General features: G+C 36.2%; 1 protein-coding gene across 1 annotated transcript in view; it reads right to left on the bottom strand.

Moving 5' to 3' along the window:
• Positions 1 to 2654: 2654 nt before the first annotated feature.
• Positions 2655 to 21912, bottom strand: part of Il1rapl1 (interleukin 1 receptor accessory protein like 1) — a 1249069-nt gene continuing 1229811 nt past the window's right edge. Inside the window, exons 9-11 of the mRNA XM_036175702.1 lie at positions 14297 to 14440; positions 4054 to 4224; positions 2655 to 3611 (exon numbers count right to left, since the gene is read on the bottom strand). Coding sequence (XP_036031595.1) covers positions 2893 to 3611; positions 4054 to 4224; positions 14297 to 14440 — 1034 coding nt within the window. The 3' untranslated portion in view covers positions 2655 to 2892. The remainder of the gene's footprint in view (positions 3612 to 4053; positions 4225 to 14296; positions 14441 to 21912) is intronic.

Consider the following 21912-nt stretch of genomic DNA (forward strand, 5'->3'; position numbering starts at 1 on the left):
AGCTTGGCTAACACATTCACGGTTTCAAATGTGTTTTTTACATCTAGAATAATCTTATCCCCCAGAACCCCAACAAACAAAAAGAGAAGGATGAAACCTAAGCACTAGGGGAAATACATGTTTTTTTATTTTATTTTGAGTTCTCATAGAACTTCTGTTACACATAGACCATGTGAACCCATGAGTTCTCTTCACCGGTTCTCATGTGGAGCTGATAGAGGAGTAGAAACTTGGGAGGAATGTTTCTAAAGCTATAGATAGCTTCCTTTGCATTTATTCCATTTGTAAATATAACAAAGCATTGGAGGAAAAAAAAGTTTCTTAAGTTGTGAGAGTATCAAATATTACCCATCAATCCCTGAATCATGCTATTCAAAGTGCTTAAATCTACACTAAAAATAGAACAAAAAATGTACTCCCAATGCAGCTAAATTAACACCTATGGATGCCTAAAATATGACTGTGGTCTGATTACTTCCTCCACATTTATTCCACACACCCACCGTGCACTTAAAAACTTAAAAAAAAAAAAACAACAAAGAAATAAATCAGGCCATTGCCACATTTACAATCTTCTGAGTACTGGGGAAGTTTGGAATCCAGTCCAATGACAAGTGTCCATAGTACAAAGTAAACAATGGCCTTCTCTGGTTCTGAAAATAACCCAATGTGCAAAGCTGACCTTAAAGTTTTATGTGTCCTTGTAGCTTCAGTTCTGGTTTTTTGAAAACGTGACACAGAACCAAGGGGAGCACAAGAATAAAGACATATTATAGAGAAGACCCAGGCAAGCAGTCAGGGAAGGAAACATTTCTTAAGCAAATAAAAATCAATGCACATCCCAAGGCTCCTTTGCAGACACTGAGACCTTTGCATTGTTACAAAAATGTTTGTACTTGTCTCTCATACATTCACAGTTCTACCTTGCCCTCCCCAATGACCTCTACTGCAATTTACACTTTTATGTCCATGTGGCCCACTCACAATTTAGCCTTGTGACCTAAAGTCTAGAATTGTTTCCTCGTTATATGGTGTGGCAGGAATAAAGCAAACACAGCAGTTACTACTTGAGCCCACAAATGATAACTGAGAAGGAATTTCCTATGATGAATCACTAAAGTAAGTTCTATAAAGCTTAATTCTATTATCAGTGGTTTTGCCACATTGATTTCAAACAAACAAACAAACAAACAAACAACTAAAATCTACATAGGTAACATTTCCTTTTAACAATTCTGCCCTCTACGGAATCTTTTGTGATTGATTTAGCATCATTGTTAACATGACAAGGAATTAGCTGTTTATGTGACTGATTTCAAACATAAAGCTAGATGGTAAGTGACAAATTCCCTAGGAGCATCAACTTTCTGTTTCTGAAAGATAGAATCATATAGTTAAAATTAAATTAACTTCTATACAATGAAATTAAGTATTTTAAGTATTTTCTGATCTAATTTAAAACTACTTTGTGTAAATAATATTTATTTTGAAAATAGTAGTTTGTGTTGTTATTCATACGTTTGACCTCCTGAGATCTTATTTAAACACTTTTATATTAATAAATGCTGCTTATGTTCATAAACTGAATGTAGCATTGAAAAGTAAATACAAGTCAGTTAACATTTAAATACAGGGGACCCCACAATAAGCTTCACAGATTTTTTTCTGACTCTTCAGAAGATAACATTTTGTATAATACAAGGTGACAAAACACATTTGATGACACCTCCCCATCTTCCCTTTGGTTTGGAAGCCTTCAATGTAAATTTCATTTTTACTTGCCTTGATTCACCTATCTGAGTTAACTTGCCTGGTATTTGCACATAATCTCATTTGCAGTAAAATTAATTATAGAGGGAAAAGAGGAAGTAGATTTCAAACAAAAACAGCCACAAACACATTCATGCCTTTCCAGGAAGTGATCAAATATAGGGCTTCATATATATATTTTTTTGGTTTTCTATTTTTGTGTGTTTTTTTTATTTGTTTGTTTTGTTTTGCTGTTTTATATATATTTCTATTTGTATTTCTATTTATATATATTTATATATATATAAGGGTACATCAACTCATTTTTAAAAAACGGAAACAACACTCTCCCCATTTTCATGCCTTCCGTCTTCGTCATGTAGTGATCACTCTGTGGTGGTCACTGTTATGTGACTAGCACAACTTTGGGTCTAGAGTGTATTCTGAAGAGGAGTGAATTAAATGTTAAGACAGTTAAGAGCTACCTCTACCCTCTGCAGAGTTTTACACGTCATGCTGCCATTAGAAGGGTAGAGGTGGGGAATGAGGTGGGGACAAGGAAGAGATTTTAGGGCTCTGACTGGCAGGGCCCTCCTATGAACAAATGTTCTTCTCTCTTTCTCTCTCTCTTTTGTTCCCAAACAGCAATGCAATGCTGGCGTTCAGTTGCACTGCTCTCTGAAGGCCGTCGTGGCCCAGCTGGTCCTAGGAAGAACCCGAGAGAGGATCCGGTGCTCCTTGTCCCGTCAGATAGATTTGTCCAAGCACCCCAAGGAAATGTTAAAAGCAAAATAAAATTTAAAAAGAAAATAAAAAACCCATTCTAAAACTAAATTAGTGAAGAAAAAAAAAAGGGTTTTCTATCTACACATCAGTCTCTTCTTTAAAAAAAATGTAAATTTACAAATCCAATGACATATAAAACAAAGTAAAAAAAATGTAATGGTAAGAGACATGGTAAAACAGGAAGACACTGATGCTACAAAGAAATTCCAAAAAATATATGTACAAGACCCTGTTTTTCCTCGTGTTCTAGAGATTGTAATGCATGTTTTTAATAGCAGGAGTCGAGGATTTAGTTCCAGGCACTGGACTGCAGATTCCTTTCAAACTCCCAGGGACGGGATGTCCTTTGCTTTTCTGTCACCAAATCACACTGGATATACTGGTCTCCCTTGGCAACAACGGCAGGATGGCACTGTTTGTGTGGGCCTCGTCTGGATTTGGCTCCCTGCTCGACTTTGTCTGTGGCCGCTGCCCATTGATGAGTGTCATAGGGATGTTACAGTAGGTATGCTGATTTCCTATGGAGGTAAGTGGCAAGGTGCCCGTAGGAGGTACGTCGTACTCATAGCTTCGATAGTAGTGTTTCTGACGCATTTGTGAATGGTAGGTGTTGTGAAAGGTAGAACGGAGATCTGGATGGGCAGTGGCTAGAGCTGTGGAGGTGGCCGCAGCCATTGAAATGGCTGAGACAGTCTGCAGCTCTCCAAAAGGCCCCTGCTCACTGACATCTAAAGCCTGCTCATGTGTAATGGGTTCTATCCTCTTAAAAGGCATTTCATACTGTAAACGTTTCCAGAACTTCGAGTTCAATTTGTTGCATTTTGGTCCATGCCATTTAATAACTGTCAGGAGCTTGATGGTGTGCTTGAGGGCCTCCACCTCCTGGTAGTTCATAATTCCACGGAGTTCGCTGCATTCAATCAGTATCACTTTGATTTCTCCAGTCACAAGCATGTTTCGAAGTCTTGTTTCCAGCTCAAAGATGCTCCAGCCCCTTCGAACTACATAATTTGGGGTCATGACAATGATAAGCCGCTTACTTTGATCTACACATCTTGCCACGTCTTCAATGTATGCTATAAAGAGAAGAAGGACCAGGATAAGTGAACCCAGAAGAGATCTAAAAGGTCCTCATACTTTCACATAGTACGTAAGAATTGTTAGTTGTCAACATGTTGTAAAGATGCAAAGAGTGGATGAGCAAACACTTTAGATAGAGTTTTGGGCTCCGTTCTAGTAATATTAGAGATAGTTTTCCATGTGGAAATTCCTCATTTGGTTTAAATAAATATTAAGGCTCATAGAATAGAATTCTTTATAGAATGATAAAGTATCTTCTATGGCATATTAAAAATTCAATTTCAAATAAACACATTACTTTCTTTCTTGAGAAACCAAAACAAAATTTCATAAGACACAAAATGCTATGTAAAAATGGTGACAGACATATATGCTTACAACATGCACACACATACACACACACATAAATGCAATAAACAAGTGAAAATTTTAACTTACTTCCAGTTGGGATCAAATCTCTATCTGGTATAAACAACTTATATCCATAGTGCTTTTCAAGCATATCAGGTAGGATTTCAAGGGCAAAACGTTCCTCTTCTCCAGTCTCTTGATTCCACTGGTCAGGGTCCACTTTGGTATACGACAGGTAGGCATCATAGTCTTTGTTGTCTGTCAAAAACATTACAAAGTAAGATCTACAAAGTAAGTTCTAGAAAGAGAACAATAGAGTATTAGCAATATTCACTTTTATTGATAAATATTTACAAATGTTTCACTCTTTGAAAATAAAAAAAGAAGCCTGTATTAATTTTTTGTCATATGTTCAGTAGTACCACCAGTTCTGCAACTGGCTAGGAGGTACAAAGGGACACATTGTGATTTTTCTTGTTGTGATGGAAATAGTAGGAAAAAAATCAGTGCCAAGAGTCAGGAAGGAATGAGGGACAGAGGTGGAGCTTAGTGCTGGAATTCATAAACCTCTGATATCATCAGCAGGTGCAACTACTGGCATGACAAATAAATGGTAATGAAATACCAATTTCCATATTTTTTAGATACAAATTATAGCAAATCATGACTGTTTATATAAAAAGTTACATATTTAGATAATAGTATGTTATTATTCTATATGATGCATATAACAAATCCACCTTTGGATATTTTTTAGGAAGAGGGCTATGATCATTTAATTTCAACTTTGATTTTGAAAATGATTTAAAGTAGTGATGGTGATTACAAGACCCTGTTTCTTATTCTGCAGTTTCAGTCACCAGCTCCAATTCTGTCTATTGCAGACATGGAAAACAGCTGGCAGGAACTCTAATATTTGTCATAATCTTAAGTGTAGTCATTAAGTTACTCTTTTCATGGTTTTCATGAGATTCTGGCTGAGATGCATCACCGATCAAATGGAAACTAAATATGAAACCCAACATATAACCAGTCAAATAACAGCTCCAACAGCATTCTCCTTTTTATATTTACTATCATACTTAGTATTTCATAAAAATAGTTTTTAGAGTAAAAAGAGAGTCTATAACCTATGGACTTATGAAAGAAAAACTAACTTAAAATATTAAGAAGGTTTGTTGTGCCCAGCCACAAATAGTACATTTATAGTATAATATGTATATCCAATGCTTAGGGAGCATGACAAAATTGGAGGCTGAAGGGTCCTACAAGCCAGAAGACCAGGATACTTGCTGTAAGATTGTTTCTAGTAGACATTAACAGAGAAGTTTACCCAAGAAACTCAACAATAAGATTTCCTGAATGAGACTTACATAATAACTAGAAAAAAAATGGCATGCCAATGTTGATGGTAGAATTTCACAAGGTTATACCCTTATATGAGGAGTTATAGGGAATCAAGAGAGGGAGAATATATTTCTTCTACATATAAGGTCCCTGACAGGTTATCCCAACCCATGTGGTCAATCCTAAGCACATGTACATAAGAGCATCAGTAAATGGACTCATATTATATATGTGTGTGTGTGTGTGTGTGTGTGTGTGTGTGTGTGTGTGTGTGTGTGTAGCTTTATGTAGCAATAATAAAGAAAAAGGTCTTGAATTTGAGAGGTAGTTGGAAGCATGCAAGTATTTAGAAGGTAAAGATGTAGAGGCGGAAATGATGTAAATAAATTAGTCATGTATAAAATTTAAAAGAAACAAACAAAACAAAATCAAACAAAAATAAAACCAGGTTGATTGTGGTGGTGGTATGTATTCATAGTCTAAGCTATTTGGAAGACTGAAGAAGACCAATTGAGGCCAAGAGTTTCAGATCAGCCTATGCATAACACAGAGAGTACTGTCTCAAGAAACAAAACACAACTGTCTCTCTTTGTAGAGGGCATAGTCCAGTCCCAAGCAGGCTCCACAGCTGCTACAAGAAGGTAAGGCCTCCCTCCCATGGGGAGGTACATTTAGTAGAGGCAGGTCTAAGCCCCGCCCCCTGCCTCAAGGCTATGCAAAGTGTCCCATCATAGGTCATGGGCTCCAAAAAGCCCACTCATGCACCAGAGTTGAATTCTGATTCTACTGCCGGGGGCCCCACTGAGTTCATGAATTCCTACTAGTTTGGTTTGGCTGTCTCTGTAGGTTTCCTCATCATGATTTTGATGACCTTGCTCATAGAATCCCTCTTCTCTCTCTTCAACTGGACTCCTGGAGCTGGGCCGTTTGGCTGTGGATCTCTGCACCTGCTTCTATCAGTTACTGGAGAGAGGCTCTATGATGACAGTTGGGGTATCACCAATCCGATTATTGGGGTAAGCCACTTCAGGCACCCTCTCCACTATTGCTAGTTGTCTAAGCTGGGGTCATCCCTGGGGATTCCTGGGAACTTCCCTAGCACCCAGTTTCTCCCTATCCCCATGATGTCTCCTCTATCATGGTATCTCTTTCATTTCTCTTCCACCCCATCCCTGTTCCAGCTCAACCATCCAGCTCATCTGCCATCCCCTCCCAGGCCTTGTGCATAGTGAGATAGTTGTGTAGCTTGATCTGCTTAAGGGACCCCCTGGCAGTAGGATCAGAATTCATTACCTATGATGGGACACTTTGCACAGCCTTGAGGCAGGGGGAGGAGTTTGGACCTGCCTCTACTAAATGTACCTCCCCATGGGAGGCCTTACTTTCTTGTAGCAGGGAATGAGGAGGAGTAGGCTGGAGGGATGGAATAAGGGAAGAGGGGGATCTTTGATTGGCATTTAAAATGAATAAAACATTTTCTTAATAAAAAGAAACAAAACCCAACCCAAACCAAAAAAACCAACACTAAATATATTCAAATATCATTATGAAATCTTCATGGGAGAAAGCGAAACTGAAAACATATCAGAAATATAAATGTTTAGGGTGTTGACAAATGATTCTTTCTTTTGAACTCATAAGAGGGCATTTGGTTTCAATACTATGTAAGAGGATTGCATGGATTTTGTTTTCAAAAGAACATACCTTAAAAAAAAAAAAACAGAAAGTGTATGCTGATCTTAAGGTGTCACTAGGAAGTTTGCAAGTGGTAGGCAAATGCTCTACCTAAATTTAACTTACTTTTAATTTCAATGTTGTTATGGAAGTCTCTAAATTATATTCTCAAAGTAAGCTACTTGAATCAAGCATGTAAGCATTTTATAACACTGACCTAGTACACATGTTTTGCCAGTTGGTATTTTTTCAGACTATTTCAACTATGAAATCTTAAATATCTAAATGAAACATTTAGTTCCATAGTTTTTGAGACAGGACCTTTATGTACATACTGGGCTGGTGTCACATTTGTCATTCTCTTACCTTAGCCTACAGAGTGTTAAGATTAGAAGCATCATACATATAGCAGTAATTAAATTATTGTCCTGGGGACATGTTTCAGAGGTTGAAAGCACTTTCTATGCAAGAATATGGATTTGAGATTGAATCCCCAGAAGCCACATATAATCCAAACACAGTAGTAACAGCATCTGTGATCTCCTGTCTTTTCTGGGTTGATGAAAAGCTAAGACAAGAGACTCCCTGGAAACCCCAGGCCAGCTAACCTTCATATGCCAGGGAAAACCAAGATACCCCATCTCAAATACTGTGGAAAGAAAGGACCAACCAGCACACGAGGCTGTCCTGACTTCCAAATGTGTGCATAGCCCATGTGCACCCACATTTACACTCATATGCACACAAAGGTAAATGGAAAAATTAAAAATAAAATATTTAGGGTCTGATATAATGAAAACAAAAGCAGCTGAGCTGAACTTCAAACTTCCATAAATTCTGACTCATTTGATATTTTATTTCCTAATCTATGAAAGAGCACCTTGGAGGCTAAGACATTTCTCAATGGTAGGACATTTATCTAGGTTTGATCCCCAGAACTGGGAAAAAGTGGGATAAATCAACTTCTTGAATCTATTTGATAGTAAATATATCCTAATTATATAGCAAATTTTCTATCTCCAGAGTCATTTGACAAATATTAATTTCCTTCCTTTGTAGCCTTAAGAAAGCAGCAGCTAGGATAGCTGTTAAAAGTCTTAAATGATGTTGTAGTGTAGCTTTTTCCTTAGGGTACAACATAATCATCACATCTGTAATTTTGGAGGAGTAATTGATTTGGACAGTTTATCATAGTTAAAAAAAATAAGGAAAACAGTACAGAGATATCTAGGTCTATATAATGGCAATAGAGCTTTTGGCACTCTCTACTTAGAAGGAGGTAGGGGAAGTCACATGATAATTACCTGGGATTGTAGCCAGTGAGGGATCTTGCCCTTACTCTTTAAAATCAACAAGTGATCAAGGGAGATACTAGGTTTTGTTTTTTGTTTGTTTTCTTTTTGTTATTTGTTGTTGTTGGTAGTGGTGGTAGTGTGTGTGTGTGTGTGTGTGTGTGTGTGTGTGTGTGTGTGTGTGTGAACAGAAAGATTAACAGAAAGTATGACTCAATGATACAGCTTAAGGACATTATTTATGATTGAGTGGGATTTAGTGGTGATACAGTTGTTTGGGGGTGACCTATACTCCCATGAGAAACTGCTCAGCCATGCTCTTTAAGCAAGCCCTTCAAAAACTCATTGGTTGACCAAGTTGGATTTGGATGGAACTGCTACATTCACCTCTCTGCAGTGCCCTATGTGGGGTGAATAGGCATTTGTTCCCTATCTCCTCAGGAAGAGTTAATGCAAGATGGGGAATGGTAGCAGACTAGTACCAGGGAGCCCGGATGTGTGTTAAGGACTGACACACCCTTTAACAGTTGTTGACTTTGAATATGTCATGTGCCCAAAATAATTTTTGTTCTCCCTTTGGGAATTCAAAAACTGCATATGCAAATTAACTAATAACAACTAACAAGAAAACAAAAGGCCAGCTCCATAGGTATTCTGAATGATACACAGAGATAGTGTTTCACTGATGTACATGAAGACAATAATTCCTGAATCTACAAATAATGAAAGAACTTGTAGTTGAAGGAGAAAGAAAACCAAGTATGTATGACCTAAGATTGCATAAATGCCAGTTTGTTTTGTATATAGGCAACAACAGCTCATATTTTCTGAAGATAGGGTAGAGATTTAAAAGATTGTTCTAACTCACTTGTCCAATACTGAAAACTTCAAGCATCAAACTAGACCTGTCTTTACCTTAAAAATATGAATTATGTTCTTAAACTTGCACTGCTATGATTATGAATAACCATGACCTATAATACCTCTCAGGAAGAGGGACAGGGAATAAACTCTTCATGCTCTGGAAATAAACAAAAGATAGGTAGACATTTTTAAAGAAACCTGGAAAAGAACCCTAGGAAAAGACATGCAAAACAAAGGAGGTGGATATTTTGATGGTTTCTTTTGAATTTATTCTAGTATAGGCTAAGGTATTGTGTTGGTGTGCATTCTCCTCTGGAGACACTAGGTCTCCCTTATTATTGGGGTTTGGCTCTTTAATTAGAACATGATACTACTTTAGAGGCAGGTACCTAAAACATTTCAAATACCTTTATTTCAGATCAAAAGTAGGTGCTTCACTAATTAGCTGAAGAGAATTTTTAAAAAAATTAGGCTCCATTGCTAAAATTAGTTGCTTTTTATTAAATATATAACTTTTGAAATCCATTGTATGCTAGGCACATGGATGACAGCACATTTTGGATATATACCCATCCTTACAAGTGTCTATTAAGGTCAATGTCTTTGGAGAACTCTAGGCTAAACTCTACCATGGTCTTATGATCTGGCAAAGAATGTTTGGATGTTAGCTGCTGGATCTCTCGTTCCTGTCTCTGGAATGGTGTCATATTAGCTTCAAGGGAAATTTTCTTTTCTTTGGAACACACATATACACACCCAACACAAACTCATCTCCAGGAATTTAACTTTAAAATTTTTTGTTTGTTTTCTTTATGAAGCAAGGTCTCACTGTGTGTCTGTGGCTTGTCTGGAATTCATTATGTAGACCTGCTGGACTCTAACTCACAGAGACCTGCTGGCCTCTTCCTCCAAAGTGCTAGGGCTAAAGGCATGCACCACTGGGCTTAGCATATGCTACTTAAAAAAAAGGACATATAGCTGAATTTGTGTAAAGTTTCCTTTTATTGTATAATAATTATGGTGAGAGATTAGGTAAACTACTCCTTTAAACTTTAACCTCTATAGATACCTAATTTAACAAAAAATATCCTTATAATGATACACAATTACATTATCTTGGGCTAGTTTTCAATAGCTGTCTTTGACTAAGAAGCAAACATGTTATCATACTTACAATATGTTTTGATCTTACAGGAGTGCCAATGTTACAAGCATGACTTAATCTACCATTTAATAGCAATTACTTTCTGAGTTAAGGATGGCTGGATGTGCTGTGGTTGAAAAAATGGGGCATTTTTTTTTTATTGATAGAGGCTTGAGAAAAAGAAGTCACATTTATTTTGTACTTAGTAAGATAACTGTGAAGAATGTGAAAGGTAATGTAGACATGTAAAATATGAAGGCAAGAAGATAGTGGAGGAGACTTATAAAAAGCATTTGTAATTAAGGGAAAAGGTTGATTGACATGAGGCAGTATTTACTGACTGATGATAATTTAGGGAAAATTGGGGCCATAAAGGTAGAGGATGCCAAGAAGAACTGAGGAATAGAAGGAATGATGCGGAATGAGCATAAAAGGCAGGTAATATAAAACCCAGACTTAATATTTAACCTGGTAGAAATAGTCAATGTGTAATAAAAAATGTAATACTAAAACAACAGAGCTGTATGTAGGATAATGAGATTTAAGAATTATGTGTTCATAAAAACAATTGACAATAGTACAATAAATATCCAAAAAGTTGGCAGTGATGAAATTTTTAAAAAGTGGCAAGGTTTGAATCAAGATAACAAAACAATTTTCTGTTTATGTAAAAGATTGAATAGTTGAAAGCAAAGAGTGAACATATTATATTCGGGGGAAAAAAACCAACAATGTAATCCTTCCATATCAGAATCTTTGTGATGTGGGACTCATAGAGTCAGGCAATAGCTACAGTAATGACTTGAAAGAAACTGACTAAATGGTTTTCTGATGCTAAATTCTCCATTTCCAAATCTGGTACACTGGATTCATTTTTTTGGGATGGGAATCAGTTAGACTTGGGTTAAAATTCTTCCTATTTGTGTTGCAAAGTAAAAATGAATCGATCAATCCAGCATTTCTTACTTAATGATTGTGTTATTATCATGACAGTACATTAGACTATCTCTTCAGAAAGCTAATAAACCCATTTTCCTTCAGTGATTGAAATGGAATCCAATGCCTCATTTGTGCTAGACATGTGTTCTACCAGTGACCCATATGTACCAGTCACCTATCAGCTATTCTTTATTTCCACATTCTTCTTTATACTCTTTACCTATCATTACTTCCAAAACTGTTTAAAAAAATTCCTTTTTAGAATCAATATACTGATAAAATGGCTAAGAACAAAAGGAAGAAAGAAAGAGAGAGAGAGAGAGAGAGAGAGAGAGAGAAGGAGAGAGAGGAAGAAAGAAAGAAAGGAAGAAAGAAAGAAAGAAAGAAAAGGGGCTCACCTTTGATCATTAAATTATGCATTTTTTAAAAGTCAAAAACTGAAAGCCCAGGCATTTCTATTAACAGTCATTATCCTTGGCAGAGGAAAAAGACTTTGGGGAACTAGGAACATAGGGATTGGCTATTTTCTGAAATGGTTGCCACCTTTAGAAGATTAGGTAATTATTTAAGACATAAAGGAATGTTGCTGAGGTTAGGACATTGTATGGCCTTCTGGGAAGGAGATTTCTGGGCATCAGGGAGGGGAAGGGGATGATAGAAGCACCCACGGTGTGAGGCAGAATCTGGAAGACTAAGGATCTGTGTTCCTTTTCTCTAGAAGCCACCATTCAAGTGCTGAAAACTTAACCTGAGTCTTCTGCAAGAGCAGCCAGTAGTCTTGATCACTGAACCATTTCTACAGCCCCAAACTGGTTACATTTTTAATATTACTGTAAAGGATTTCTTATAAAACAATGTTTCTAGAAGTTGTATGAGTCGGGTCTGTTGTAGTAAGGTGAATTATGTAAGGACGGGCTCCTGGTCACCATCTCAGCAGGAAGAAGTCTGTTTTAGCCCAGCTAGGGTCATTGCACTTGCAATGTGAATTCTTCCTCATGAAACCATTTCAACACTCTCAGCCTAAGCAGTCTTTGCTTTCCTTTTTTCTTTAGCAATATTACATGTACATTCATCTTACCCAGATGACAATTAAGTTTATTAGCTTGGCTTTCTTTCGACTTATTGAATTCACAGGGGCATCTCAAGGAAAGCCCTAGTACTTATATCCCTGATTATGTTCAAGATGGCCTGAAGGACAGGCTTTAACAAATCCTAGGGCATTTATAAACTAAATTAGCTTTCTGAGAGAAAATTTAACATAATAAAATATTGTTTGTTATTGTTTCTTTGCTTCGTGTTTTCACCTAAATCAATACAATGCCCCCAAACAACAACAACAACAAAAACTCAAAAAAACTGAGGGCCCAAATCCCCCCAGGACACTGAAATCCATTTGGCTTGTACAAGTAATTCACTGCAGTGTGGCTAAGTAGCAAAGCTCCTCCAAATAAATTTCAAATCACAGAAATTCAACTGAATATGGGTCTCATTTTCTTTTTATTAAATTCTATCATTTTCTACATTCAGAAAATGATCAATGAAGCTTGCACTAGAAATTGATGGTTTGGGCAAAAGCATTCATATCATTGTGTACAAAAATAAACATATTTAAAATAAGGTTAATAGATAATGTGTGAGACTTGTCTAGATAAAGTACTTTTTGAATTATCATCTACTTCCAATTGCACAAATAGCAACACGCCTTCAGATTGTGCTGAGTATATTAATTTTAAAGATAATAGAGATTGTGGAAGTAGATTTACTTGGCCACTTACAGTAATAGTTGAATTATCATTTTGAAGAAATTTTTTCACTTCTGAGAGCCTTGGTTACCTTATAAATGAAATGGAGATTATGATACTGAACTTGTAACTTTTATGAAGCTTAGTAGGGATAATTTTAAGGTGCCTGGCACACAGATTGGTGTGCTCATATTGACATTTTTTTCATATATTCTTGGAACAACCAAAATATACTAATTTATGTGAACAGGGAAGAAAATATGAACAAAAAACAACTAAGAAATATTATGGCTTCAAGAAAACTCCCCCAAACAATAGTGTTGTTGCAGACTAGCGTTGTTGCCGGCCAGTGTTCACCTTAGTGGCAGCAGGAAGGTAAATGGAGAGGAGTGTTGGTAATGCCAATAAACTACTCCTTTTTACAAGTTTGGCAACTGATACCTTTGCCTATGGACTACTCCAGAGGACCCTTAAAGTATGGCAACAGAGACACGGTTTCATTTTCTTTTACACTGCTTAGTGCAAAACTGACAAAGAAAAATGCTTATCCAACAAACCTAGAAACCTTAATAATTTATTTATTGTCACTTTGCAAGTGCTATCTATTTTGCAAGTGTGACTTATGTTTTCCAAATGACCACAAAGGAACACAAAAAAAGACCTTTAAGTTCAGTAATGAATGGTATTGGGAGGTCAATTTTATGAACCCTAAATTCTTTTCAGAATGTACACATATTCTTGGCTGGCCAGAGGTGAATAATAATTATTGTTTCTATAAAAGCAATGTTTACTTATTCAGTATGAGCAAAACTATTGGCTGTGTTATTATAAAAAACAATGGGGCATTGTACTTTTTCTGTTAGTCTATCCTTGGAATGACAGTTAATCTCTAAAAATAGAGAGATGGACAAGACTGAAGAGTTTCTTGGAAGAATGCTAAAATAGTAAAACAGCCTTCAGTCTAAACAAGAACAAATTGAAATTCACTTCAACCTACTCAACTAGGGAAGACAATTAAAAGAGAAACACCTTACCTATAGAAAAGTAAAGCTAGTCTTTCAGTACTGATTGCAAGGTGAGAGACAATGAACATGCTGATGGCATTGCAATCAGTGTCTGTAATTTGTAATTGCTATTTGGAATACAATTCTAAAAAGGGTAGATGTTACTAGACAGGTTGCAGAGAAAACTACCCATTGGCTCTAAATTACCACACATATTTCCATACAAAAATTATTTTACAAAGATATGCATACTTTTCTCTTGCTGGAATAAAATGAAGGCAGGAAACAAGCAGAAGGAACTATAGAGCAGGGAAGTCATCTTACCTCCATCCAGCTCCTCAGCTCCAAAATGATTCCTGTAGAATAGCATGATTTCTATCTTGTAACATTTATAGATGGTCACCAAACAAACAAGCAGCAAGAGAATAGCACCAAGCCCTCCAGCAAGTTCAACGGTGTACATTAACTCTAGGGGGAAAGGAAGCAGTAGAGAATCATACAATAATCACATATAAAAAACACGGAATTCTATTTAGCTCCATGTTTTTGCAAGTAACTCCAGATGTGATAAAACAGTCTCATCTCCTTTTTTGTGACAATTGTTTTGTTTTTGTTTTTGTTTTTTTAAATTGGTTCTCACAGCATATCCTAGGCTGACTTTGAACTTGTGACCCACCTGCTTCAGCCTATCAAGTTCTGGGATCATGGACATGTACCAACATACTCATCTGGTGTGAGGATTTAATCCATCTTTAGCTTTCAATTCTGTTTCCGTGGTAATTGGATAAGGTAATGTGTGACAATGTTGCTTAGTAACATGGCTTTGGTAAAAATGAACTTGGTTGAAACTTTGCATCTGGACTAAACTTTGTAAATATCTAATTGAAAACTTCAGTATTGGATTGGCCTCAGTGCAGCAACCTCTACATGTACACATATTCCTTGAGGAGGTCCTGTGAACTATGCTTTCAGAGTTGATAAAAAGAAATGAAATTTTTAAAGATAGGACAGCTTTATGATCATGTGAATATGAATTTTAATGATTTTTTTATATGAACTGCTGCTTGGGAGTTGGGTTCAAGGTAAAAAGAGAGGAGCCAGATATCATAGTTCCTAGAGGACATGTACAGTGCTGCCTAGAGTGTTGGCAGAGCTATCTAATGAATGCTCTCTGCTCTCTCCTGCAAGAAGCGATGACTTATGACGCCCATTGTTCTGAAAAGAGTACTGTCCAGGTGGGTTAGGGTAATCTTGAAAGGCAGAAAGCATAACTGGATTGAAAAAGTAGATCTCCTAGAGGATATCACAACAAAATGTGCTGGAAACATTTCTTTTATTAAGATACTACTTTTTTTTCTTATTTTTTCTTTATTTTCCCTTATATTATGCAAGGCATGTTACTCTAAACAAGTCTAAAGGAAGCATTTTTGACATTTGCTGCATAGAAGCTCTCCTTTATCATACTGAATGTTGATAGTCTAACAAAAATGATCAGACAAAATTCATTGGTTCACCGCACTAATACTTGGCGGGACCCATATTTTGGTCTGTCATCAGTTTCCTAGCTGGAATGATTAGACTTTTCTTTATATCTCCCCAGGAATAGGGTCACATAACATAAGTCATTCCTGAAATTAATAGCGGTTTAAATTCTGTGATTGGGAAACTGTGAAGGAGTGGGTTACATAATTTACAGCACAGTCAGTAGAAGCTTAGATTAGGAACATTAAGATAGTTATGACTTGCAGTAATATGTATTGTTAAGTAACAAGTTCCTTTCTAAGTTCTCATAAATGGGGTAAAATAATAACAGCAATGAGACAGTGCAGAGAAAATAATTTGAAAAGTATGGTCATCATTTTCTCACAAGAATGTGTATATGTGTGCATGTGTATGTGTGCATGCTTGTATGTGATAACATATTTTTCTGTAACAATTAAGAAAAATAATCTCAGTCACATTTCTCATTATTTAGTTCTTTATTACTAATGTAACAGTCTAATAAAGTCAATACATATAACTTATTTAATCAAGTATATTTTTTATATTTAGTAAAATTAAATGGGAGGTTGAAGAAAATATTTTATTTAAAAAGACCTCACTATGAATTTAAGATAGAAAAAAGTCAAATAAGGAATTAAATATTTCAGAGTCAAATTAATATGAAACAATGGAAAATAATTACAGTAGCTTTATCTGTTAAACATTGTAAGGAGCCATACAAGAGACTACTGCAAAGGTGCCAAGAACAAAATATAAAATGTTCTTCAGAACAGTGTTTCCCTCCAACTGTGTGAACAGAAAGAAGTGAGTAGGTAATACTGTGGGGTACTTTGGGTCTTTGTTCTCAGAATACCTGTTGAATTTCACCACACAGAGATACCTGAATGAAAGTACAACTTATGTCCACAGGATGGATCAGAACATCTGGACATTATGGGAGAGATAGTAATTTTGATCATGACCACTTTTGTGGTCCAAGGAGCCAAACCCAGGGCATCATACTAGGTGAATGCTCTACCACTGAATTTTTTTTAAGGTCCTTTTTTTTTTTATTTATACTTTGTGCTGGCTAGTTTTATGTAAACTGAACCAAAACCAATGTCATCTGAGAGGAAAGAACCACAACTGAGAAATTCCCTCCATAAGATCAGGCTGTAGGCAAGCCTGAAGGTCATTTTCTTAATTAGTTACTGATGTGCAAGGGCACATGCCACTGTGGGTGGTGCCATCCCTGGGCTGGTGGTCCTGTGCTCTGTTAGAAAGCTGACTGAGAAGCCACGGGAAGCAAGCCAGTAAGCAGCACTCCTCCATGGCCTCTGCATCTGCTCCTGCTTCCAGGTCCCTACCTTGAGTTCCTGTCCTGACTTCCTTATACAGACTGTGATTCAGGATATGTAAGTCAAACCCTTTCCTCACCAAGTTGCTTTTGGTCGTGATGTGTTATCACAGCAATAGAAACCCTAAAGTAAGACACATAATTTACAACTAATTTTCTCGCATAAGAAAAGAATGGAAATTTGATTAAGAATACTTAATTCCCAGTCTCAAACATTGCTGATGAGAGAACATAATTGTGCTATTACATTGGGAAAGTTTTCTAGTAAAGTTTCCAATGTCAATAACAATTCCACCCCTGTGTAGTTATCCAAGAGATATCAACAGATACTTTCAGGAAATCTTGTGCAAAAATGTTTGGAGTAGCCTTATCCATACTAACTAGAACAGGAAACAACGCATCTCATTAGCAGGAGATGTTAGATAAACTAACTTCAGCCCATAAATAGATTTTATTCACCAAGCAAAAGAAGAAACTAAAAATATACAGACAGCATGCAAAAACTCATAGGGTTACACTGGGTAAAGGAAGCCAACCACAAGTACTATTTACCATATGGTTCTGCAAAAGTATAGGAAGATCCTATTACAATGCACAGTGATATAACTCAGAAACTGTATTTTTCTTGTGGGATAAGTGAAGGGAAAGTTTATTGGAGAGGGGGCATGGGTAACTTTTCAGGGTAAAGGAAATAGTTTTTTTTTTTTCTTATCTTGTCTTGGGGTGGATACACAAGTGTATGCATTTGTTAAAATTTATTGATCTGATCACTTGAGGTCTATGAATTTTATCTTATGCCAATCATAATTCAATTATTTAAAATTCTGATTGCTTATGAAAAGCTATTACAAGTTCTGACCCAAGGCCTGCGTGGGGAGACACTCTAAGGAAATATTGGAGTCAGAACAGCTGTTCTCCTGTTGATAAGTAGCCAGGCAGGGAATGTTTTTTCTATAGTGCCTCCAAGTCTACCATTTCAGCTGGAAGTATAGCGCTAGGGCCAAGCATGTAAGTAAAATAGTATAAGTACCATATCTACGTAAAGAGCTCTAGGGACAACAAAAATGATGATGCCTAAAGGACGTTCTTAGCAATTCAATTAAAAAAAAAGACTCATTTTTCTTTAGGTGGTGTTCATAATCTAGGTTTCTACATACTTTCAAACAGCTATTTTGTGGTACTTTTAAAATTGTTGTATCTTGTATTTTTGAGATTATAATATAATTATAACATTTTCTCCTTCCCTTCCTCTATACCCTCCCATATATCCATCCTTATTCTCTTTCAAATTCATGGACAGTTTTTTTTTCCAGAAATTGAATATGTACAAAAGTAGGTTATTTTTATTTCTAGAGAATATTTGAGCTATTTATTTTTATAGAGGTCATGAGTCATCAAAGTTGTACATAATACCTTAAATATTCTATATATTTAGACAATCATAGTATTGTCTGATATATAATAAGAAAGAAATAATAGGGTTGATGTAGCTTTGCAATTAATATACAAACATGAAAAATTACATATACTTAAAAATTGAGCAATTAATAATAATAATTATTTTGAGGTGCAGTCATTTATTACTACTAATAAGAGCATGTGAAAACTGGTCCAAAGAAACTTAGTATTTGCAATATGCTGTTTTACCCAAAATCTTAAGCATATGTCAAATTTATCTTCAGATGCTCTGTGATGCTCTGTGTAAAAACATGGTGTTCTTACAGCATCCTTAGAAGGAGGTCAGGAATTAAAATTGCCTTTTCTCACAAGGCACACACCAGTGCCTGCTCCTCTGTTGCTCTATCTTATATTGGCATATCTATTGTAAATGTACACAGATTGTTTGCTGTTTATTAAGTTGACCTAAATTTGTCACCTTGTGAAATGCTCTCAAAAAATGGTGCATTAGATTTAGTCTGTATATTCCTGATCCAAGTTGAACTCTTCATTAATATGAGCCTTATATATTTTATGGCTTAGCCATGAGATCAGGAGAAAATCAGAAGGGCTAAATTTTGCCATAGTTAAGAGAAATTATCTGGGCCTCCTATTGTCTTTTATCTTTGCATTACTATGTGACTGTGTATGGGTTGCCCTTGCAAATGTCTTTTTCCCGAAAGGAGCCTGATTTCATTCAGTTCTACTCTGTGTTGCCTTAAGTGGCAGCATTAGAAAACAAAAAGATTCCATTTCAGCACAATTCTACTTCCGAGAATGGAAAGAGAAAACCCCAACTTTCAAAAAGAAAAAAAAAAGTATCATTTGGTTAAAATGATAGACTCTACCTCCTTTAAGGGACTGAGACTGAATATTGAAAATTGTAAAGCAAAATTGCTCAGCAAAACCTAAGGGAAGCTGGCATTTGCTTAAACACAACAAATGAACAAGTGCCAAAGAGTTACATTTAAGGGCACCAACGGTCATTTAGTTACAGGCAATTTAACAATAGTCCTTGGAAAGCTCCAGTACAGTCTAAGAGAAACACATTGATTATTGCTGCAGTAGTAGACTGGCTTCTGAATAAATTGCTTCAATTTAAAACTAGATTTGCTACAAGCATTTTGAGCAATGACTACAATTTTTTTCTCTTATCAAGACAGTTGGTGCAAGCAACCCTTTAAAAGAAACAGCTAATTAAAATAAAGCACATGCCATCTCTTAGTATATTGGATTACATTGCAAATAATAAATGCACTTCGCTTATACTAATCTTGTTGCAAGTACCTTGTGTAGTTAAAAAAATATATTTTATTGGCCTGTACCCAGTATTGGTATTTGGAAACTTTTGCTAGAAATCTTTGAAGAAGTAAAATTTTAACAAAATAAAAGTTCATGTGTTTGTGAGCTCAGTTTGAGTTTCCATTTTCCCCTTTTTTTTAATCTCTATTCATATTCATATAGATGTATAATCTTGTTGAAAGTGTAATGGAAGGTGCCTTACTCTTAAGTAGTTCATTCTAAAATTGTTCTGTTCTTATATGAAATCCTTTGGAATATTTTTACCTTGTATATAGGCTGTAAAATGCAAGTTCCTTGTGGAAAGACATGATAGACATTATAATGATCCCAGTTTATTCAGTAGCTTCATTCATGATGTACTTTTCCCCACTACCATTGTGTTATAAAGAGCTAAGGTTTATAAGGATTTATCCATCCATATAACTTCATCTGCATATTTATTACTCTGGAGCAGTATAAATTATTAGTTCCTGACAGGAGGATAATTATGCTCAGCCCAAAAAGATACTCAATTCAATTTTTACAATACATCAGCACAATTTAGAAGCAGTTATATTTTTTGGGGGCAGGGGGATTATACATTAAGAAACCAAATTGCTACTTCTATAATAGCAAGAAAAAGTTTTGGGAAGGTATATATTCCTATGGAATAAAGAAAGATATATAAAATTATCATAACGAAAGTAAATAGATTATCAGTGGAATAGATTAATCAGTGAGACCAAATATAGCGTATCTTGACATTTTGGGGAAAGGTTATCAGGGAGAGCGTTAAATGAACTTTTAGTTACTGCCAATCAAGAATGGAAAATACAGCCAATGGTTTTTGTTTGTTTTACCTTGAAGTAAGGACTATTCTTAAGTGTTACGCTTTTAAGGGAAGGTAGAATGAAACACAAATCCATGAGTTTATGTAAATTATAATCAAACAAAATGGGAAAGCTTTCCATAAAAGTAGAATGCTAACTAGTGAATGAAGTAGAAATGACATAGAAATTCTCATTTTCCTCCACCACAGTAACAATTGATTCAGGTAAGAATTATCAATAGATGTTAAAATTATGAGGTAGACATTTGGTGAGGCAGGATACGCATATTCTTAAGGTACCTTCTTATTGACTACTTAAAAGGAAAAATAAGCACCATCTTGCAAAAGTGGCATAAGTTAATATTGCCAGGAATGATATAAACTGGTCTCTGGTATGTTGTGGATATCGCTCTGTGTAAATAAAGTTCTGATTGGCCAGTGGCCAGGCAGGAAGTATAGGCAGGACAAGAGAGAAGAGAATTCTGGGAAGTAGAAGACTGGAGAGAGACATCGCCAGCTGCCGCCATGAAAAGCAACATGTAAAGACACTGGTAAGCCACAAGCCATGTGGCAAAGTATATAGACTAACAGAAATGGGTTAATTTAAGATAAAAGAAACAGATAGCAAGAAGTCTGCCATAGCCATACAGTTTCTAAACAATGTAAGTTTCTGTTTGCTTTCTTGGTTGGGTCTGAGAGACTGTGGGACTGGTGGGTGAGAGAGATTTGTCCTGACTGGGCCAGGCAAGAAAACACTAACTACAAATGGCGCCCAATGTGGGGCAAGAATTTCCACCTAAAACCTGAGAAAAAAGATTCTAAGACGGAGCTAAAAACAGCTTCCTAGTTGTCTTTCTCAAGTTAGCAGCAGCCTGCCAGTTTGAGCTACTATGGCGGGTTCCTGGCGTGTGCGTCTGACCTGCAGTGTGGCGGGAATGAGGAATCTATAAGCGACACTTTACTCTGCTGCATGGTGGATTTAGCCTTTGCTAGATAAAAAAAAATAAATAAATAAATAAATAAATAAATAAATAAAAAAGATTTCTGGGCTATGCGCTGCTTTAATAGAACTGCTTCTGATAGTTGATGGTACACATGGCTCCAGACCCAGAGCTGGCAGTAAACTGTACCACCGCCATGTTGGGAAGCTGAGGTGGGTGGAGCCAGTAGCCACAGCGGCGTTTCAGTCTTACAAAGATAGATATTACACAGAGAATCTGGTTGATGTTGTCTTTGGGATTTTTAACTACAGAAAAAGATTTGAGCATAAAAGCTGTTGAGTTAAACAAATATGTAAATTTTAAAGGTAGCTTGACTTCAAAATTTGGATATAAGGATATGTTGCTTTGGAAGAGAGTCTCTGCTTTTGTTTCCACAGAAAACCAGAGGCTATGGATTTGTTCCAGATTAAGATACATCAGGTTTGATCAGCCAAGACCACTTGAAAGGTCTCCAATGACACCATGGTCCAGATGATCCGACATCCAAAATGGTTTCAAGGCAACTGGCTCAGAGGTTCACCCTAATGGACTACTCCATAATCCTAAAATTCTC

This window comes from Onychomys torridus, chromosome X (genome assembly GCF_903995425.1).
Source record: "Onychomys torridus chromosome X, mOncTor1.1, whole genome shotgun sequence".
NCBI classification, from domain to species: domain Eukaryota; kingdom Metazoa; phylum Chordata; class Mammalia; order Rodentia; family Cricetidae; genus Onychomys; species Onychomys torridus.